The sequence below is a fragment of the Narcine bancroftii genome, chromosome 8, assembly GCF_036971445.1.
Source record: "Narcine bancroftii isolate sNarBan1 chromosome 8, sNarBan1.hap1, whole genome shotgun sequence".
NCBI lineage: Eukaryota > Metazoa > Chordata > Chondrichthyes > Torpediniformes > Narcinidae > Narcine > Narcine bancroftii.
In genome coordinates this window covers 21,326,095-21,349,962 of record NC_091476.1, presented here as the reverse complement: position 1 = coordinate 21,349,962, position 23,868 = coordinate 21,326,095, and the positions used below count along the sequence as shown (strand labels likewise).

Below are 23,868 nucleotides of genomic sequence, written 5' to 3'. Positions count from 1 at the left end.
AGCTTCTTCTACTGAGCCTGATCTCTGATTCACTTCATTCTATCAAGATATATTCATATATCTCTCCATTGCAGGCAAAATCTTCGCTAGGATTCTCCTAAATAGAATAATACCTAGTGTCGCCGAGAATATTCTCCCAGAATCACAGTGCGGCTTTCGCGCAAACAGAGGAACTACTGACATGGTCTTTGCCCTCAGACAGCTCCAATAAAAGTGCAGAGAACAAAACAAAGGACTCGACATCACTTTGTTGACCTCACCAAAGCCTTCGACACCGTGAGCAGGAAAGGGCTTTAAAGAGCGCATCGGATGCCCCCCAAAGTTCCTCAACATGGTTATCCAACTGCACGAAAACCAACAAGGTCGGGTCAGATACAGCAATGAGCTCTCTGAACCGTTCTCCATTAACAATGGCGTGAAGCAAGGCTGCGTTCTCGCACCAACCCTCTTTTCAATCTTCTTCAGCATGATGCTGAACCAAGCCATGAAAGACCTCAACAATGAAGACACTGTTTACATCCGGTACCGCACGGATGGCAGTCTCTTCAATCTGAGGCGCCTGCAAGCTCACACCAAGACACAAGAGCAACTTGTCCGTGAACTTCTCTTTGCAGATGATGCTGCTTTAGTTGCCCATTCAGAGCCAGATCTTCAGCGCTTGACGTCCTGTTTTGCGGAAACTGCCAAAATGTTTGGCCTGGAAGTCAGCCTGAAGAAAACTGAGGTCCTCCATCAGCCAGCTCCCCACCATGACTACCAGCCCCCCCTACATCTCCATCGGGCACACAAAGCTCAAAACGGTCAACCAGTTTACCTATCTCGGCTGCACCATTTCATCAGATGCAAGGATCGACAACGAGATAGACAACAGACTTGCCAAGGCAAATACCGCCTTTGGAAGACTACACAAAAGAGTCTGGAAAAACAACCAACTGAAAAACCTCACAAAGATAAGTGTATACAGAGCCGTTGTCATACCCACACTCCTGTTCGGCTCCGAATCATGGGTCCTCTACCGGCATCACCTACGGCTCCTAGAACGCATCCACCAGCGTTGTCTCCACTCCATCCTCAACATTCATTGGAGCGACTTCATCCTAACATCGAAGTACTCGAGATGGCAGAGGCCGACAGCATCGAATCCATGCTGCTGAAGATCCAACTGCGCTGGGTAGGTCACATCTCCAGAATGGAGGACCATCGCCTTCCCAAGATCGTGTTATATGGCGAGCTCTCCACTGGCCACCGAGACAGAGGTGCACCAAAGAAGAGGTACAAGGACTGCCTTAAAGAAATCACTTGATGCCTGCCACATTGACCACCGCCAGTGGGCTGATATCGCCTCAAACCGTGCATCTTGGCGCCTCACAGTTCGGCAGGCAGCAACCTCCTTTGAAGAAGACCGCAGAGCCCACCTCACTGACAAAAGACAAAGGAGGAAAAACCCAACACCCAACTCCAACCAACCAATTTTCCCCTGCAACCACTGCAACCGTGACTGCCTGTCCCGCATCGGACTTGTCAGCCACAAACGAGCCTGCAGCTGACGTGGACATTTACCCCCCTCCATAAATCTTCGTCCGTGAAGCCAAGCCAAAGAGAAAAGACCTGCAATTGTCAAATGCCCTCTTCCAAATCATGTAATGACAGCTATGGGAAAACAGCAACAGTACCATGCGACTCCCCCTTCAAAACAAGCGTCGCATCACCATCATCAGTGTCTATGCTCCAACCCTCCAGGCGGAACCAGCAGAAAAGGACAAGTTCTACACTGACCTGCGCAACCTCATCCAACGCACCCCTACAGCCGACAAGGTTGTCATCCTTGGCGACTTCAACTCTCGCGTCAGCAAAGACTCAGAAACCTGGCCAGGAATCCTGGGCAAGCATGGCGTCGGCAAGTGCAACGACAATGGGCGCCTCCTGTTGGGAGCTCTGCGCAGAACAGTGGCTTGTCATTACAAACACCCTTTTCAGCAGAGGGACAGCCTTAAGACTACCTGGATGCATCCCCGATCCAAACACTGGCACCTCCTGGACTACATCCTGGTGCGAGAAAGTGACAAACGAGATGTGCTCCACACCAGGGTCATGCCCAGCGCGGAATGCCACAAAGACCACCGCTGGTTCGCTGCAAGCTCAACCTTCACTTCAAGCCAAAGCCCAGGAACAGTAAAGCCCCCAGAAAGAGGTTCAATGTTGGAAACCTGCAGTCAGACGAAGTGAGAGGAAACTTCCAGGCAAACCTCAAAGCAAAGCTCGACGATGCAATCCACCTCACGGACCCGTCCCCTGAAACCCTCTGGGATCAGCTGAAGACTACCATACTGCAATCCACTGAAGAGGTACTGGGCTTCTCCTCCAGGAAAAACAAGGACTGGTTCGAAGAAAACAGCCAGGAAATCCAGGAGCTGCTGGCAAAGAAGCGAGCTTCCCACCAGGTTCACCTTACAAAGCTGTCCTGTCCAGAGAAGAAACAAGCCTTCCGTCGCACATGCAGCCATCTTCAGCGCAAACTCTGAGAGATCCAAAATGAGTGGTGGACTAGCCTCGCCAAGCGAACCTAGCTCAGTGCGGACATTGCCGACTTCAGGGGTTTCTACGAGGCTCTAAAGGCTGTGTACGGCCCCTCACCCCAAGTCCAAAGCCCGCTGCGCAGCTCAGACGGCAAAGTCCTCCTCAGCGACAAGATCTCCATCCTCAACCAAAGGTCAGAACACTTCCAATCTCTTTTCAGTGCCAACCGCTCAGTCCAAGATTCCGCCCTGCTCCAGCTCCCTCAACAGCCCCTAAGGCTAGAGCTGGATGAGGTCCTCACCCAGGATGAGACATATAAGGCAATTGAACAACTGAAAAGTGGCAAAGCAGCAGGTATGGATGGAATCCCCCCAGAGGTCTGGAAGGCTGGCGGCAAAACTCTGCATGTCAAACTGCATGAGTTTTTCAAGCTTTGTTGGGACCAAGGAAAACTGCCTCAGGACCTTCGTGATGCCACCATCATCACCCTGTACAAAAACAAAGACGAGAAATCAGACTGCTCAAACTACAGGGGAAACACGCTGCTCTCCATTGCAGGCAAAATCTTCGCTAGGATTCTCCTAAATAGAATAATACCTAGTGTCGCCGAGAATATTCTCCCAGAATCACAGTGCGGCTTTCGCGCAAACAGAGGAACTACTGACATGGTCTTTGCCCTCAGACAGCTCCAAGAAAAGTGCAGAGAACAAAACAAAGGACTCTACATCACTTTTGTTGACCTCACCAAAGCCTTCGACACTGTGAGCAGGAAAGGGCTTTGGCAAATACTAGAGCGCATCGGATGCCCCCAAAGTTCCTCAACATGGTTATCCAACTGCACGAAAACCAACAAGGTCGGGTCAGATACAGCAATGAGCTCTCTGAACCCTTCTCCATTAACAATGGCGTGAAGCAAGGCTGTGTTCTCGCACCAACCCTCTTTTCAATCTTCTTCAGCATGATGCTGAACCAAGCCATTAAAGACCTCAACAATGAAGATGCTGTTTACATCCGGTACTGCGCGGATGACAGTCTCTTCAATCTGAGGCGCCTGCAAGCTCACACCAAGACACAAGAGAAACTTGTTCGTGAACTACTCTTTGCAGACGATGCCGCTTTAGTTGCCCATTCAGAGCCAGCTCTTCAGCGCTTGATGTCCTGTTTTGCGGAAACTGCCAAAATGTTTGGCCTGGAAGTCAGCCTGAAAAAAACTGAGGTCCTCCATCAGTCAGCACCCCACCATGACTACCAGCCCCCCCTACATCTCCATCGGGCACACAAAACTCAAAATGGTCAACCAGTTTACCTATCTCGGCTGCACCATTTCATCAGATGCAAGGATCGACAACGAGATAGACAACAGACTCGCCAAGGCAAATACCGCCTTTGGAAGACTACACAAAAGAGTCTGGAAAAACAACCAACTGAAAAACCTCACAAAGATAAGCGTATACAGAGCCGTTGTCATAGCCACACTCCTGTTCGGCTCCGAATCATGGGTCCTCTACCGGCATCACCTACGGCTCCTAGAACGCTTCCACCAGCGTTGTCTCCGCTCCATCCTCAACATTCACTGGAGTGCTTTCATCCCTAACGTCGAAGTACTCGAGATGGCAGAGGCCGACAGCATCGAGTCCACGCTGTTGAAGATCCAGCTGCGCTGGGTGGGTCACGTCTCCAGAATGGAGGACCATCGCCTTCCCAAGATCGTGTTATATGGCGAGCTCTCCACTGGCCACCGTGACAGAGATGCACCAAAGAAAAGGTACAAGGACTGCCTAAAGAAATCTCTTGGTGCCTGCCACATTGACCACCGCCAGTGGGCTGATATCGCCTCAAACCGTGCATCTTGGCGCCTCACAGTTCGGCAGGCAGCAACCTCCTTTGAAGAAGACCGCAGAGCCCACCTCACTGACAAAAGGCAAAGGAGGAAAAACCCAACACCCAACCCCAACCAACAAATTTTCCCCTGCAACCACTGCAACCGTGTCTGCCTGTCCCACATCAGTCTTGTCAGCCACAAATGAGCCTGCAGCTGACATGGACATTTACCCCCTCCATAAATCTTCGTCCTCGAAGCCAAGCCAAAGAAGAAAGAAGATTCAAAGGGTATAACAACTCAGCCGTCTTATCATTGCAACTGTGCAGCTACAATCATCAGAATGGTTCACTGTGATCCAAAATCACCAATAACAGTTTATTACCTGTGACCAGAGCTAAGTGCCTCCTGACAAGGAACCCTAAGATTCATGACCAAAGCTGTCTTTTTAATCTACAGTTTTCCTTGTGAAGATGAGAGTGCAAAAAGTGCACGCAATCAATCACTCATGAGCTGATTCCATAACAAATCATCGCCTCATCTTCCCCATCGTTGGATGAACCACATCAGCAATAGAGGCTTTTGTAAGTCATAATGGTCTTGGAAAGATTAACAACCAAATTTTGCTCTTCATGGCTTATCCAGCCATTATTGCTGTTCATTCTAGAGCCACTTCCCCTTCATTCAATCTTATGAAGGACCCTCCATATGATGAACTAACTCTACAAAGTTTGCATTATACTGAAGTTTTCTAAGGAAAGAGCAAAGCTCAATTACATTACTGGGTTTTCTTACATCCAACGTGGACATTACTTTTTCTTAGGTTTCTGCATATTTGTACCTGAATTTTCTTATCTATCAATCAATCTCAACTAGGTCCTGAAACTATACATATCCATTAATTTCCTTATCCCAACCATATATTGACAAAACATCTCTTCTGGTTCCTGGTTGCACATTTCACACTTGTAACTATTCTAATCCCTTGATTTAGATTTTTGATTTCAGATTTATTATCAGTATACATACATGACATCACATGCAACCTTGAGATTTTTGTTGCCTGCTGGCAAGCAGAATTACCACTTATTGGTAGTGCAAAAAGACTCCACAAATATACACGTAAGCAAATAAAGAGCTGGAAATAGATAACAAATGAAAACAAACTGACTGTGTGATACGGAGAGCATTTTAAAAAATCAATTAGGTTGTTCAAGTAAGAGTCTTTAAATGAGTCCCTGATTGAGTTTGTTGATGAGGAGTCTGATGGTGGAGGGGGAACAGCTGTTCCTGAACCTGGTGATGTGAGTCTTGTGGCACCTCGACCTCTTTCCTGATGGCAGCAGCAAGAACAGAGCATGTGCTGGGTATGATGTATCCTTGATGATTTCTGCTGCTCTCTGACAGCAGTGTTCCCTGTAGATGTTCTCAAAAGTAGGGAGGGTTTTACCTGTCATGTTGTGAGCTGTGTCCACTACCTTTTGCAGGAGTATTGGTGTCCCCATACCAGACAGTAATGCAGCCAGTCAGCACACTTTCCACCACACATCTGTAGAAATTTGCCACAGTTTCTAGTGTCATACCAAACCTCCACAAACTCCTGAGGAAGTAGAGGTGCTGATGTGCTTTCTTCACAATGTTGGGTCCAGGAATGATCCTCCAAGACAGTGACTCCCAAGTACTTAAATTTTCTCACCCTCTCCACCTCTGATTCCCCCCAATGATCACTGGATTGTATATCTCTGCCTTTTCCTTCCTGAAGTCAACTATCAGCTCCTTAGTTTTGGTGACATTGAGTGTGAGGTTGTTATAGGTGAACCATTCAGCCATGTTTTCAATCTCCCTCCCATTTACTGACTCATCACTTTTCTTTATACAACCCACTATTGTGGTATCGTCTGCAAATTTGTAGATAGTGTTATTGTTGTGCCGAGCCACAGAGTCGTTGGTGTAAAGTGAGTAGAACAGGGGGCTAAGATTGCATCCCTGTGGTGCTCTGGTACTAATGAAGATTATGGAGGAGATGTTCTTACCAATCCTCACTGATTGTGGGCTGGAGATGAGGAAATCCAATGACACAGTTGGGTATTGAGTCCCAGGTCTTGGAGTTTGCTGATCAGTTTTAAGGAGATGATGGTGACCTTGAAGGCACTTAGTTAAAGTTTTACAATATCTTCTTCAAAAACATCATCATAGTACAGGTAAACTCACCATTGTCTTGCAAATTTTCAGCCCTATTACCATAAACAGTGATGGCATTTACAACATTAACTTCTACACTTTTTTTTCCAGCCTATCATATTGCTGATGGAGTCAACAGAAGATATACATTTTTCTGGAAGGTTGTTATAGATGATTTATTAACTCAAAGAAAACTATGTTTTATAGCACCATTATGCTAATGTCATATTATTGATAACATTGTTGATTTCTTCTTTCTGTGTCCTCTCCTAGGATCTCAAATAATACATTTGCCTTTCAGAAACATCTTCAATTGTTCCATGTACAAGATCTATGGCTGAGCTCTCTTATATTTTGAAGCTTTTCTACCTATCCATCAAAACCACTGCCTGCCATTAAGATTACTCTCTCTCTCTAGAAACCCCATTTTCCATTATTCCATGCTTGGTCACTACCATGCTACACCCTCAAGCAGTATAATCCCCAACTCATTGCTAATGTAGTATTGCTCTTCCTGAAGACAAGTAATAAGGATGGAACTACCAATAAATCATACTCTTCTGAAGGTAGTCAATTCTTAGTTAACAGAAGTGGTTGGTCTGGGGTAATGTAGCAAAAGTTATCTCATGATCTGCATGCGTTCCTAAATGTACACTTACCTTCGCATTTATTAAATTTTCTTTAAAATCTGTGGCTGCAATACATTGGTTATCAAGAAGCCGATGAGAATAAACAATAAAAATGTTACCTTTCTTTCTCCATCATGTTATCAAGTTCTTCATCCAAGCAGCTACACTTCATGTGTGATCACAGACAGTGCCTGCTGGCAGGGTATTCAAACGAAAGGATGATATACATTTTGCATCATGGCCAACACCCATCATGTCCTCACACTACAGACATATTTGAAACTCCTAGTACTTGGACAGCCCAGACTTTCCCAATTATTACTTCACCAGACAGTGAATCACTGGGGGAACTTGAAGCAATCACTGATACTGTGTTGAAAACAAATGCTGTCATGAAATCCATCCCTAAATGTCTGACAAACATCAACTTCTACACTTTTTTTTCCAGCCTATTGTATTGCTGATGGAGTCAACCGAAGCTGTAAATTTTGCTTGCCTGATAGCAGGTTATTACAGATTATTCATTGATGCAAAGAAGATGATATTTTGTAGCGCCAACATGCAGCCTCAAGCGAACAAGGCAGGTATGCGTGGTACGTTTAAAGTTTCAATTCTGATGTTCCTTTTCAGGTAATAGTCACATCTGCTGATAAGGGTTGCAATTAATACAAATTATGTTGGTCATGTCACAGCCTTCTCCTAAAATGAATGAATACAAGTCTGCCTATATATTCATATTGCTTCATATTGCTTCAGGTAACATTTTTATCTGGCATTTTAATTTGCTGGGCTTTGTCTTCAACATGAATTTATGTGTGTTGCACAAAAATGGAACAAAGTGCAATATGGCAAATGACATCATTTGGTGTAATGGTGGCATGACTGGAAGAGGCACAATATGCTTAGAACATGGTGTGCATGCATTTTTTTAAATAATCGGATGTTACCTACATGCAGGAATATTTTAATAATTCCCCATCCAAATTTACATACTGTCAATGGTCAGATTACTCCTTATTTCTGATAGCCAGATCCATTCTCACAATCAAGAGGGAGGACCATTTCTACAATTAATCAGTACTGTATCTTTTAACCTCAATGCAACAATATTGCTTTGTTGTATTTTACATGGGGTGGGAAGGGAAAAAAAAATCCATAAGTTGCAGACCTCACACTGAGTTTCCATTCTATAGAGTTGTCGTTGGCCTGACTGACAGCTTTGATCAGGGAGAGTAGCCATTGGATAGTTTTCCAGTTTGTGGTGTTACATTTGAGCATTTTTATTCAATAATTTTTCCTTAGTACTTGAAGAAAGATAAAAATTATTGAGCAGATGAACCTATTATGAAACAATTTATTCACTTGTCATTACTCGCACCTCATTACAAATTTCAAAGTAATATTTCCTGATTCTTGTACTTATTGAGAATTTTTTCTTTCATCCCAGAGCCACTTCCCCTTCATGAACTTTGTTTCTAACATTTGCAACGAATAATAAAGTACATTCATGTGTTACCACTCACATTACATAACGATATTCCCTCTATCTACATGATTCAAATGAGATCAACATCATCTTTTTTTTTACATAATTGAAAGACCTCTGAAGGTTTCTTTGTGGATTCGACCCTTTAGTGTGCAATGGTGGGAGGTCCTTAAAATGTAGCTTTTCTCCACAAACCCTTGATTGCAGCTGCTCCAAATGCTCAGCTGCTCAGCACATAGCTTATCATGTGCAGCCTGAAACACTTTGTTGTGGGCAGTTCCTTGCACTGGATGACTGGAAGGTTTTGGGCACACCAAGAGGCGTCTTTCACTGATTTCATATTTGCCTCAGCTTGCGTTCATGGGATTAGCCATGGAGTATTAAATCTTGTATAACATTGTTAATCAGGATAAAACTCAATCTGGACCACTTGTTCTTTTCCTGGTAACCCCACATTCAGAAGATGGATGATGGTCACATGCATACCACAGCTGCCTCGAAGCCAACATGCGGTGGGATTGAGACTCTGGCTGTGCATAAAGGATCTGACAGGGAGAGCCTTTGTCACTAATAGCCAATCAAATACTTGATGCTGATTTGAAAGTTCTGGTAATGAGGCATTCCACCAAATGACTTTGACTGTGCAGTCCTTTGCCTGATTGATTTGTGAGCAAAGTAGCCTTCTGCACAAACTTTTCTGGAAGAATAGTTGATTCAACTGAATGAAACATTCCACAGTAACATGACGAGATCCTTCTCAACACTTGGGGCTAATCATAGCATGTATAAGTGGCACTTGTCATTGTTCAAAGGGTCTAAGCATGTGGTTATTCGTTAAGATGAGGGCCACTTTGGGTAAATTTTTCCTTTCGCTCTTTCTCTGGAGACTTGTATGTTGCATCTCTGTTGATGATGTAGATCTTCATCACCATATGAAAGGGAACACGTCGTGAGTGACAGCCAGTCCAGGAGCTTGATAATGACCACAGGGGCTTTATATTCAGCAATACCAAGAGTGCTTCCCCAGATTATTCCTACAATTGAGATGGAAATCTGTTTCCACAATTGCAATTTCTGCTTCACCTTGGACATTTGTTCAACCCATTTCTTGTTGTATGCCCTTTCTGCTCTGAGCCATAATCTCAGCATCCCAGCATCATCAGGTAATCAGATCTGACAAAGGTTCAGATGGTCCAATTGCCAAAAAGTATGCCTTAATTTTTTTTGGCTGCAATTCACTATAGCCCTCAAGACCAAAAAAAAACATCCTCATCAATCTGCAGAAGATGATAATGATATTGTTGTACAGGAAAGCATTGACCTGAATGCCTCCACTGCCTGACATCCTGACCACGCTAACAAACTCGAGATCCCACCCAATGCTTAACCAAACCTTAAAAATTAGATTTGGGAGAAGTCAAGTCAGGTTCTTGAGTAAAGAATCAATGCCTGACTACACAGGCACTGTTAATGAAAGAAAAATATTCCTGCAGCACATCCACGACAAACTTTCATCAGGAAGGATAAAAAATCCTGAATTACTTGGTGATTTCAAGTACAATGTTTCCACACCAGCATCACACCAATGGTATTTGTTACATTTAAGTTTTAAACTCCATCTCTCTAGTACAATTGTAAATCAAAGCTTGGAGTAGTTCAAATCCCTTTCCCTACTAAACTTTAGCTAATCTTTGGTTAATTTGAGTTCATATTATTCATATATTGCAACCACCAATATTCACAAAAAGTTACAATTACCTAGAATATTTAAATCTTACATCTCTGTATGTTTCCTGCCAAAGTTAGCCTTTGAAATGATTTCTGTTTATATTTTTTAAACTGTAGAAAACTCCAAACTGAAATGACATCAATGTGTCAGTGATTTTACCAAGGCAGTTTTCAAATATTTTTTAATTCATGGAAGAAAAAAAATGCAGACATTTTTTCATATATATGTTAATTGATTCAAATGGGTAGCTTTATTCTGTCAATTAAGACAAAGTACAAAGTGAAACAGTGGACGGCGTTAAATGGCAATTTACTTGCATCCTACCAAGTCAAATTATTTTAAATCCTCACAGCATCAATGCCACATTATTAACAATGTCTTAACATCAATTTCATTACCGTTCAGCCAATCATGACAAAATTGTCAACTGAACACATAAAATTATGTTAAATATAAGAGCATACATTAAAATAAATAGAAAAATTAAAAATTGTTTTCCTACAGAGAAAAGATCCTCCAAAAAACTGCTTATTTCAGATGGTTCTGAAAAAAAAGTGGTGGAAATTGCAATGTTTCATGAGGTTATTGTCATACACAAGAAAATGTACAGATGCACCAAAATACTTACTTGCTACAGTCAAACAAGTACATTAGAGTCACCAACTAGACTCTAAAATTAATTATTTCAAATGCAAGACAGAAAACAAAATCACAAGTATCAAAGGATAAATAAATAAAATGTAATGAGAATTTTTAAATTAAATTATCAACACAAAATAACTTGATTCATTAATTCTGGTATGGCCAAGTTTTACAAGAGCAATTAAACAAAAAAGTCATATTGAAATCTTAAAATGAGATATAACATTGAACCTGTCAGAAACTACAACCCCTTATTATTCTGATCAAGAATAATCAATTAACCATATAACCATATAACCATTTACGGAGCGGAAACAGGCCATGTTGGCCTTTCGAGTCCGCACCGGTTCACTGATTTTGTGCGCCCTCTTCAGGCAATGGTCCCGTTCTTCTTCTTCTGCTTAACCAGGGTGAATGGGCCTTCTAAAATTTGATGACCAATATTTTGTTATGTGATTTTAATGTGGTTCACTTGGGACTGAGTTGAAAAGTTCTAGATTCAAGTCACACTCCAAAACATTTGGCAAAACAATAAATGTGAGCATTTCAGTGCAGTTCTGAGAGTGGGGCCCAGTCAAAGGTTTTGCTTTTCCGATGCAGTGAGATGACATGGGACTATTTCAAAAAAGAGCAGAGGTGTTCTGGACAATATTTATCCTTCAGGCAAAAACTAATAACCTGGTTATCATCACATTGATGTTTGTGAAAGTTTCTATGTTTAAATTGGCTGCCAGAATTTCTAATTAACAACACAATTTTCACTTCAGAAGTTCTTCACTGGCTGAAAGGCTTGTGATTCCTGACATAGTCATTTTTGTTTTTGGAAGACTTTGATTGTATTGGAGGTCAGAATTTTATAGATCTCTGCTATTATATTTACAATAATATTTTTAAACTGGGGGGGGGGGGGGGGGGAGGGCCAAAGCTTATCTGAAATTTCCAATGTTGTATAGAATGAAGGAAATTTGTTTCACCATTTATCAACTATATATGCCAGCCAGCAAAGGAGTGTTTTCTTAGACATAACAAAATCAAAATAATTATTATTTTTAAAATGCTGTACTTATTAACTTCAGGAAACTGTAATGAGTATTAACTAAAACACAAATTTTTATGCAACCTTTTAAGTTGATGTTCACGTTTCTAAGTTCCTTCCCATGTAAACTCATTAGTTCCAAATCCATTTTTCAAATCCATTGAGGCAGATTTAAAACTTTCAGTGTGCTTCAATGAAAAGATTTTTGCAGTTTTTTTTTCATCTAGCAGAATTAATGCACATCTTTAAAGACTGACTTGAAATTATTCACGAATGATTGAGAAATTATCTGCATATGCAATAAAATCACCATTATCCAGAATTCAAGCAACCGGCAGCCCCAAGCAACTGGCAAAAAAAAATCACAGAAAATAAATAGTTAAAAAATAAGAATGTTTAAAATTGAGACCTCTAGCAGTCAGTTCGCCAATCATACAACATACAATCTCAAGCAACTGGAAAATTTACATCCGGCATCTACCAACCCCCATAAAACCGGGGGTTTTACTGTATTGTGCTTTCAAATACAAAATTATACACACAGAATTGTGATTATTACACATACTGTGATGGAAACAACTGCAAAGGAGCATGTGATCATCGCATATTGTTAAACATGTATTTTGCAAGCACAAATTGCTTTAGGTTTTGAGAGAGAACGAGAGGAAATGTGTTGTTTTTGGAATTCATCCTGATTTGTGGTGCCTCATAATCTTCAATGTGAGTTTACGAGAAGTACCAGGGATACACAAGATCTGATTCCGAGAGTAGTCTGGATTTTAGCCTTCATTAAACGGAGAATAATTCACACGTAGGGCCATCAGGCAGCCAAGAGGTATTGTGGCCAGCCTTCTGCCGCATGCAGCCTGAGCCTTACATTCTGGATGATAGGTGCTAAGGCTTACCCTAAGTCACAATTTTCACTTCTCTTTGCCTCCCCATGTAAAGGGATTGACCTAAAAATTTTCTGACCATTTTTCAGGATGCGCTTCATTGCTTCAAGGAGTTAACTTCAACCTTAATGAAAGCCAGTGTACCTCATCTTGCTGATTGCATCAATCTGGTATTAGGGTCTTTTTGGAATGGTGGAAGTCAATGTCAACATTTGCATAGTGTAGCCTGTCTCTTTATATAAGTGAGTCTTATTCAGAAAAATGTGAAGGCCCCAATTATTATTGGGCTGACTGGGATCTTCAGTGATCAGAACCCAGCATTATCCTGTCCCAATCTTTCCTCAAATAATTATACCGAACTCTTCCCAAGGTTACATCTGGAGTATAGTGAAATTGACTATCCTGTAGGTATTAACTGCTCACCTGCCAGGTTCTTGTCAGTTGGTAGGGTTAACTGCCATTCCCTTCTTCAAACAGAAAAAGGAAAAATAAACTTTTTTTCTGGATCACTGAAATCATGGATAACTGAATTTATTATTGAGGATGATGATATCGTTCCTTTTCATTAACAGACTACAGAAACATACCGAACATTCTGGAACCAGAATGGACTATTTCGTCATCAGGTCCCATTCTAAAACCTGAAGGAAGGGGTACAAGTTGTCCTCACAATCTCCCACAATTCAATGAGACTCAGACTGCTCATAATCTGATGGCAAATAGCCCAGAGTCCAATCTGGTAAGATATCACTGTTTACAAATGCAAGAAAGAAGAAAGGAATTTGAAAATCAAATCAATATTAATAAAAACTTCATCTTCTTTGAGGAGTCAAGACCAAGGACAAAGTCTGACCCTACACCAAATACTTCAAAAACAAGGCAAAGCAACTCTGACATCAGGAGTCTTTCTGGGCAGCATGGATTTCTGAGAAGGGGGAGAGCAAACACACTGGACAGCCAAATGAAAATGGCAATTGCTTATACCACAGACCATCATAACTGTATCAGTCCGAAAATCCCTATGCAGCTAACAAGAGTGAATAATGCGAAGATCCTTCCTATAATAATCCAGGAAAATGACGACTTGCTTTGTGATGCTTGTAAGGTCAAAATGAGAGGTAATATTATTTCCAAAGGTAGCAGCATGGAGAAATGCTTAAACTCTTTCAATTACCGGGATGGTGTGGTTGACCTGACAATGCTCCCCCTCCCAGGAAGTGACGAAGAACACGAAGAAGAAGAGCGTCATTCTCAACTTCCCACGTTGGCTGCCCCTCCCCCTGGTTTCAGGGATAATAGTTCAGATGAGGATGACAGCAAGCGAAGGACCACTCCAAACTTAGCTTCCAATCAACAGCCTTGTGACATCCACTTCAATGACATTCCAGTGTCACTAATTGAAGGTGTTCAAACAAGAACCGTCAGACACCATGCCCAAGAACTTGATGATGCTCTGGTCTCCACACTCCAGGCCCTAGAAGCTTTAGCAGCAGCTGAAGATTGTCCACGTAGTCAACCACAAGAAGGTTCAGGTACTAATATTATGTTTTGATTGAATTCAAAGTTTTCAAATTATATGCCCAATTCATATTTTCATCCAACTTTTCTAACAATATTGACTGTTAGGAAGTAACAAAAAAAAAAGGATAAATTGCACATGCTGGAAATCTGAAAAACCAGAAAATGCTGGAAATACTTTGAAAGGTAAACAGCTTCTCTGAAGAGAAATAGTGTTAATGCTCGGATAAAAGATCATCAACCCGAGGCATTTAGAAAGGCATTCCATTTCTAAAAATATTGTCTGACCTACCCAGGATATCCAGTATTTTCTGATTTTAGAAAATATTAAAGTAACTGCTCTGTTATGTTGTCAATATGAGAAAGAATCACTGTCTCAAATATTTAATGTGCTCAGGATTTAGTGAAATGGGTCATTTGTAGAACAAAGAAAATTGGAGGATAGTATTATTTCTTGTTGCAATTTTATCTTCTTTTACTGAATGGACACTTTTATCATGAAGATTCATTGACCTGTTTTTGCCATTCTGAAAATTTCTCTCATTGGAACCATTTTCATAATGAAACCACTAGTCAGGCATAATCCTTCTTCACTTCAGAGTTTCTCTACCTCAGACAATAAGGAGGTTATGTAAGGAGCAATGTATAATAACCTGTTTTCATCCCAATTTAAATTGTTTATTTTTTTTAGTAATACATTATGTCAATGTAACATCACAATTCAAGTAAAAACACTTTCAATGGCCAATCATTTCATTTCCACGCCTCACTCTCACACTTGGCCCTTTCAAACTGCCATGTCAAATGGGGTTAATCAGGCAATTTGCACAGTTAGCAATCAGATACATGGTGATTTGAAAGGGTCAACCTGGTCAGAACCAAACTGGGTCCCTGACCTAACTCAGAGGTGGTCAGGGAACCCAGTAAAACTTACCCAAGCATCCTGCTCTGGCCGTTTGAAAAGGGAAATGGCCAACCCCAGTTACTCGGGTGATGTCAGCACTTGCGTGCCTGCAACTGGCTGAGATGCTGCTGCTGCGAAGGGAGGGGTCCACAATCGGGGGGGGGGGGGGAGAAGAGTGGCCACTGTCACGATCAGGGAGAGAATGGGGGGGTTGCCATTGGGGGAGAGTGGGGGGCCATGATTGGGAGGAGAGAGGTCGCTGACATGATTGGGGGAGAAAGAGGCCACTGCTGTGATTGGAGGGAGAATGGGGAGCCACAATTGGGGGGGGGGGGGAGGAGAGAGGTCGCTGCTGCAAACGGGAGTAAAGTGGGGAGCTGCGATGTGCTGCTGCTGTGAATGCCGCTCCCGTTCACGGCAATGGCTCAATGCGGGAGCAGTTCCAGCAGCATGGGGGAATTCCACATTGAGCCATCGCCATGAACTAGAGTGGCACATTGCGCCAGCGACCACTCCTCCTCCCCATTTGTGGCAGCAGCACGTTTCTGGGGGTGCAGGGGTGGTGGGGCAACTAACGAGGGGAGGCAACTGACAAGGGAGCATAATGACTGTTGGGGGATTGTGACTGAAGGCCAATGGGGGTGGGAGACTGATAGCCAATATTTCCTGTGAGTGTGCCACACCTCACTCACCACGTCATGGCAGGGGCGGGATCCCCCTTAAATTGCCGTGTTGACAATTTATCAGGTAGGTCTAGCTGCGATTTGAAAGGTGCCAGTAATCACACCCGGGTCCCAGGAGAGCTACCCAGATGCTGCAATTTAAAAGCACCTACTGACACATCTGTCCATAGTCTCATGCATTGCCACCTGCAAATTGGAGGAAAAACACCTAATATTCTGTCTGGACACTCTCCATCCAGATGACATTAACATCAACTTCTCTGGTTTCTGTTAGGCTCCTCCCCTGTCTCTCTGTCCTTCTGTCTTTCCCTATCCGTCTGCCTCCTTTCCTTCAGCTGTCCATCTCCTTCCCTCTCCATTCAGAGAGCTATCCCCTTCCCCATCGCTTTCCAGCTTTTTTCTCATCTGCGCTCCCACCATATTCACCCAGCACCTCTTGTCTGTGCTCCACCCCACCATTGGTTATGTATCTTTGAAATAAAGAATGCTACTTGACCTACTGAGATTCTCCAGCACTTTTGTGTATTAAAAAAAATCTTTCTGAAGCATATATTAATCAACTGTCTAAAATATTCTGAGTTGTAACTTTGCCTTTTGCTTCTGTTAATCACAGTATTGTTAACTATCAAAGGAATTCCATTATCTCCTGAAGATTTCTTAGATCTCAGATAAATCTGACCCTTCCCATCTTCTGTCTTCCAAAAGATGTTGGCTAATGCTATTCACGATCAAAACAATTGTGGTCAGTTAAATGAGAAATGAAGTTAATAAAGGGTTATATTTTAAGCATTCCCATGGGAATGTACAATATTATTTAACCCTCAAATACATTTAGTTGCAAAATATTTTTGAATATGTAAACAGTTGTACATTAACTAGTTAACTTAATTAATGATAGCAAACTACCTGATGACTTGTAGTCTGTAGATCATTAAAAAGCTGAGATATATTGATAAAGAGAGAGTGTTCAAAGTTAATAGTGTGAAACAGTAACAGCAGGATCTTTAATAATCAGAGAGTCAGACAAGCATGTCTCTGGCAATGAACACAGAGTCAAACATCAATAGAACCTTGGATGGATAGCTTAAAGAAGGTGTCTAACTCAAGAAAAACAGTACATTGAGAATTGAAACTGACAGTAAAACAAATCAGCTTGCTTTTATCTTTTTATATTATTTTCTACAGTTCCATGATTAACCTACAGACACATCATGTTGATTTGGTTCCCAACAATTCATTGAAAGTTAATATAATCAGGGAAATGTAACATAGATTAAAACAAATGAGTGTGAATGCAAGTTGGTAAACCAACAAACCAAAAATAAATAAATATACAGAATCACAGTGAAATCTCATCATTTCAAATCATTTTTTGTTAAGTCATAAAAGAAAACACAATTTTGACACATCTGTGTGTCAAAATATGTTAATAATCCATCTAACTTCAAAGTCTAAGATTTCAACAAGTATGAGTAAGACCCTGGACTAAACCATTAAACAATATCCCTTCATTCAATGTAATATCGAAAAAGCCAGCATATAACTCAAAGGCCAGTGCGCCCATGTAGTCCAATCTGCTCTCTCCTTCTTCAAAGAGTGTAATACAAGTTAGCCAATGGATATCAACTGAGCATTGGTAGCTGAAAGAAGCAAATGTCGACCCTGGTTTGTCATCTGAAATTGTGTGTTCTGTGCAATTCTCTAAGATTAACCGATGTATTTGTTATAAAACATGGCATATATTGAGCCTTTTACAGACACTTTTTTACAATGCAACCTCAAGAGCAGCATGACAGGCATCCTCAGCTATGTCAGCATTCTCATATATAGCCTGCATAAGCCAGAAATATACAATACAGCCTTAGAGAAGGAATCGAACAGCAAGTGACTTTGGGCAGATATTAAGTGACATGTATGTAGACTAAAGAAGCAAATTATCTAAACACCTGCAATTGTCCTGGAATATGTCAAGTTGGTTTATGATTATCATTATAAAGCACAAATACAAATGGTTGTGACACAATTAGTACGCCTGCACAGTAAGGAATTTCTGGTTTATCCCACTACAATTAAGCAGTTTATAGCTCTCACCATAAAAACATCTGTTGTATGGTTGACAAATAAGGTTGAAATCTTTTAAGATAATGTGAAGATATTGTGATCCACAATATAAAGCCTCTTTTGACAAAAGATTTGCAGGGGGATGGAAACCAGAGAGCCAGACCAGATGGGAGGAGGTAAGGAGGTAAAAGATGATGTGAAAATTGCAGGCATCGTTAGAAGTCAACGGGTTGTACATGGTGGAAACGTTCTCAGGTGCATCTATTTCAATGCAAGGAGTGTTGTAGGAAAGGCAGGCGAGCTTAGACCATGGGTTGGCACATGGAATTATGACATTTGACCATTAGTGAAACTTGGTTACAGGAGGGACAGGACTGGCAGCTTCTATTGCTTTAAACACAATAGAAAGGCGGGGGGGGGAGAATGAAAGGGGAGGAGTGGCATTGGTCATCATGGTAAATATCACAGGTATCCTCAGGCAGTACAGACCAGATGGCCTGTCTACTAAGGCTATATATGTAGATCTTAGGAATGGGAAAGATATGACCACTCAATAATCATCAAGAATTGGAGAAGCAAATCTTTAGAGGGAGAGCAGGCACCTGCAGGAATCATAAGGTTGTGAGAGTAAGAGATTTAAATTTCCACATATTGATTGGGACTCCCGTGCTGTAAAAGGACTGGATGGCTTGGAAGTTTTATAAATAAATATAGAGAGTTACCATCTAGAGCACACATGTCAAACTCTGGCCCGCGGGCCAAATTTGGCCCGCGATATAATTATATTTGGCCCGCAAGATCATATTAAATATATATTAGAGTTGGCCCGCTGGCCGCCATGCCAGTATAGCACATGCACACTGAAGGTGAAAATGAAGACGCCAGAGGTGTGGAGGGATCTCAGAGTCCCGAATCCCAGGGATCGGAGCGCCGCACTCAGCCCGCCCAGCTCCCAGACACACAGACGCGGCTGGAGTTGGGGACCATCCTCACTGGGTCTGCGCTTCAGCGGCGACGCCGGACCGAACATCTCATTGGCGATGCCTTCCCCCTCGCTCCGTGCGCGGCGGACCCTGCCTCCCGCTCCTTTTGTTGGAGACGAGCCCGGCGCCGTGAGATCGCAGTTTAATCCCTCTCCAACCATGGGAGGGGAGTGGGAGCAATGCGCTCTTCTCAGCCAATTCCTCCACCGCCCCGGACGCCAGCGTTTCAAAGGGGGGTTCGGGTGCCTTCGTCAGGCGACTGACCTGTTGGTCCAAGACAAGAGGAGAGCGTACAAGCTCCACACAGACAGCACCTGAACTCGGGTGAACGTGGAGCTGCGACCCCACATTCCACATCAGGACTGTGTGTAAAATTGGGAGCAGTGAGACGGAAGCTTATTTTGTTCCTGTGATTTAAGCCTTTCTTGGGGTGGGGTGGGGGGGTCCTTCTCTGACCACTTGCCTAACAATTAACCTAATCAGATGTGGAGTTACCACAATACAACAGTTCTCAACCTTTTTCTTTCCACTCGCGTCCCTGTGCCATTGGTGCTCTGTGATTAGTAAGGGATTGCTTAAGGTGGTCTGTGGGTGGAAATAAAAAGTTTGAAGACCACTGCTTTAATCATCCCTCATTGACTCGTCATGTGCACGGTTTCAGATCTCCAAAGGAAATGGGCCAATGACAATGACAATGAAAGAGTTTATCCAAAACTATTATTAAACATTTATTTTAATAAGAAAAAGTTTCACATTACATATGTTGAAAGAACAGAAAACATGCAGATGATGTTGAAAATTTTCAATAAATATTTAGTTCGGCCCTCGACTTAGTCCAAGTTTTTAATTTTGGCCCTCCGTGAATTTGAGTTTGACACCCTTGATCTAGAGAGAGTGCAATACTAGATCTCCTATTAGGGAACGAGACAGGACAGGTGACAGAAGTATGTGTTAGGGAACATTTTAGATCCAGTGATCATAATGCCATCAGTTTCAAGCTAATTATGGAGGAAGATAGGTCTGGGCCTTGAATTGAGATTCTAAATAGGAGAAAGGCCAATTTTGAGAAAATGAGAAAGGATGTGGAATAAGTGGATTGGAATAAGTTGTTTTCAGGCAAGGATGTATGAGGTAAGTGGAGGACCTTCAAAGGTGAAATTTTGAGAGTACAGCATCCCATAGGCCTACTTAACTATCCTATCAACCTGTGTGGTGACCTTGAGGATTGTATGGATTTGAACCCCAAGGTCCCTTTGTTCATCCACACTCTTAAGTAATTGACCATTAACCCTGTACTCAGCCTTCTAGTTTATTAGAGAAATGAATGGCCTGTGTAAAGTAAACCCTGCTGACTTTCAACTTAGTTCTATTCACCCTAATTTCAAATTGTCCATTTGTTAGTAAAGTACAATTCTATTGCAGTTGAGGTTTGATGCAAATATAATAAGAATAATTAGCATTCATTCAGGTTTTTTCACTGACATGTTGCTTCCAAATATATGAATCAATTTTTTTGTTCTGATCAACAGGTTTGATTGTATTGGCAGCTATGACACCAGAGTCATCACTGGATTCTGGCCATGAAACCAATTCTTCAGAAATGACAGACATCTCTGAAATGGTCTCAGCAATAAAGCAGCATCATTTACTTACTTATCAAGGAAACAAAACTGGTTTAGTTATGAAAAAAGAGTTTCCTTTGAGTGCTATGAGATGCTGTTCAAAAGCTGCTTTCAGAGGAATTCCTTGTCCAAAGAAATATTACGAAGAAGCAAACACTTTATCTGCAGTTGCTTCATCTAAACAGAATCCCTTGTCTAGTTCCATTAAACGCAAACCTAGTCACATGACTGGATTTTGCACAGTTCACATGAGACCGCAGGTATTTGCTCTTTCAAATGAAACCATAAGCAGACCAGAAAATGTTATTTTGAAACCTCCTCCACAGCTGAATTGTCCAAGTTGTCCAAAAACAGTTGAAGACTTGATGTCCAAACAACAAATAATTCAGTCTAAAGAAGATTTTTCCAAAAGCCTGACCTGTTCCAATGAGATAACAATTCAGAACGAAGACAAATCATCATTCCGTCATGTAGAAGATGATAGAACATGTCTTAAGCAGTTACTTAAGAGAAGGAACTCTGGAAACAGTCCCAAAATTGCAAGCCCTGAAATTCACGAAAGAGATTCATCAAACTATGGCTCAACGAATCATACTTCTCCAGTTTCTAGGTACACAGATAACTGTGCTAAGTGCAATGCTTCAAAAAATGAATACCTGAAATTTGAAGGAAGTATGCAGGGAAAGCCCAGACCATGTGAATGTCAGATACTGAAGACAAAGGCAAGGCAAGTGGTCTCTCAGGCCAACAGAACAACTGTCTTCCATACTTGCACACCAAAGAACAATGAGGTGGTCTATGCCAAAGTGAGCAACAGGAAGTATCAGCCAACAACAGGTAAGGAAATCTCAGCATTATTCAATGATGATCTTATAGATTTGGCAGATGTTCCAAAAAGTCAAAAAAATGATTACTCCAAAACAGAAAGGGAAAATCAACCCATGAGAAGTAGTTCCCCAAATCAAGGATGTTATCACAGTCCTCATAGATACAATGTCCCCACTTTAGGAGCAGATAACATGTCAGCACAGCAAGATAATGCTGAAAAGATTAAATGTCAGGGATGTCCATGTTCTTGTAAAACTAATAGTAGTTCAGAGAAAACTGCTACCATTGCAATGTGCTGCAATCCTTCCAATTTGTGTGATGTCACATTGTCACCACAAGTCTCATCATCTCCAGTGTCAGAAAATGTCTTTGATGCCAAACAGCATACATATCTTATACCTGATAAAGTTAAGTCACAAAAAGGAAGCCTGTTGAATTTTAAGAATCTCTTCTCAGCTACTTTCCCAGCTAGATTTAAAAGAGAAAGTGATGAGAGACAGGAGCAACTTCAGAAGGTGAAACAATATGAACTTGAATTTCTCGAAGAACTACTCAAGCCCAAAACCAAAGTTGATGTATTTGGAGAAGATTATGTTTATCGCAAAGGATCCGGACATTGCCCTTGTCAAATCAAAAGTAGTCCAGTTGGAAATATCCCAGGTTTATCCAGGGAACGGCGCCGTAGCTGTGACTGTAAACGTCGAGGATTATCTTGTGACTCCATGTGTTTTCCATCATTCCCCACTACACTAGATCCACAAAGAGCAGATCAAGGCAAAGCCTCATGTGTTCACAAGCAGCCTAAAACCAGTGATATACCTTCAGCATCAAATAACAACACCAAACAAAAAGCTATTCGAAGGCGGACTTCAAGTCTAGAATCCAGTGACTATAGATCTGAACAACGACCTGGTGTGCTTTGCATGATGGCAAACAGTGATTGTCTGAAAGTGCCTCATAGCAAGAAACTGGAGCGACATTATAGTGCCACCAACATAGTCTCTGAGGCAGAAATAAGTGAAATAATGTCACAATGTTCAGAGAACAGTACCTATATGCCTGCATCCAAGGCAGAAGAAACTAGGAAAACTGAAAAAGGGCGAGAATTCATAAGAAAACCCCTTAAAAGCCAGCGCCAGGAACCAGCCCAGTTTGATGAACCTTCTTATGCACAAGTTTCCAAAGCAGACAAACAACAAAGGTCCCCAGCAATTTTCTCTATTCAGGGAGAATTCAGACCATCAAAGTCAGTGCCACTTCTAAAAGAGGATATGGGCAGCAACAACCAATGCTGTTCCTTTAGGTATTGTTTTTATTATAGAAATTGTGATGCCGATGACAGCAGTGATAAGGATGAACTTTCATATTCAGTACCAATGCAACTTCTTCCAGATCTGAGGACTGACAGTTCAGTGACACTCAGTGAAACGTTAGCTAAAACTTCTCAATCTTCAGACAGGAATGTTTCCAATGAAGGAGAGGATAATGTACAGCAGGAAACAGTTTTGAAAGATGTGGGACTTAATAACAACATAACAAGAATTAATACTCTGCAGAGTAGTGTTTATACATTACCTGATGGCTTTATTGCTGCTCAAAAGGACATTAGTGAACTGCTATCCATCTTAAGGCAATGCACAGCAAATCGTGGGAACCATGATCCAAAAGTCTACATTTCACAACTGGATGAGTACAAACAGACACTCACACTTAAGTTTAAAGAGCTGCGAACTGCATGTAGGAGAGTGGCAGCAGTTGACAAAAGCCCATCACGCATGCTTTCAGCTCTTTCAACGAGCTTTCAAGTATTATGTGGCCTCATTGAGACTTTTGTGCACCTGGTTTATGTTGTGCGATCAGAAAGGCAGTGCAGAGAACTTCTCTCTAAAGTGGAAGAAGTAGTGATCAATTACACGTTTTTACTCCGAGCAGCAGAAGAATCATCAAGCAAGACAGCTGCTCATAATTTAACGAAGCAGTCAACCTCTGTATCTACAGTGGTGAACACATTTACTCGTTCAATTAAAACATTAATCAACAACTAACTTCATGAAGCCATGCATTCAACCACCATCTTGGAGTACAATTTACAAAAATAAACTTTAAATAGACTCCTGTGTCCTGTGCTTGGTAGTCATTTATGTGAACAGTATTTTATCTGTTCCCCTCCTGCTTTATTCCCACATTATCTGTTGTTATGCTAAATGTATGTGGCAAGCCTTTTTCCTAATCCAATTAGATCTGGCATCTCCACCTTACCATTGAACAAGGCAAGCTTGCCTTTCATCTTTGACTCCTTCCAATTCATTTCAATTCTCGCATCAAATTATTTATTAT

General features: G+C 41.7%; 1 protein-coding gene across 10 annotated transcripts in view; it reads left to right on the top strand.

The window, feature by feature from the left end:
• Nucleotides 1–23,648, top strand: part of frmpd3 (FERM and PDZ domain containing 3) — a 127,196-nt gene extending 103,548 nt beyond the window's left edge. For 7 of the 10 annotated variants that reach the window (XM_069893104.1, XM_069893100.1, XM_069893095.1 and 4 more), the window contains 3 exons: nucleotides 7,595–7,739; nucleotides 13,505–14,464; nucleotides 20,611–23,648. In XM_069893104.1, coding sequence (XP_069749205.1) covers nucleotides 7,595–7,739; nucleotides 13,505–14,464; nucleotides 20,611–23,576 — 4,071 coding nt within the window. In that variant the 3' untranslated portion in view covers nucleotides 23,577–23,648. The remainder of the gene's footprint in view (nucleotides 1–7,594; nucleotides 7,740–13,504; nucleotides 14,465–20,610) is intronic. The other 3 variants (XM_069893098.1, XM_069893097.1, XM_069893096.1) reach the window with 3 other exon arrangements.
• Nucleotides 23,649–23,868: the final 220 nt, after the last annotated feature.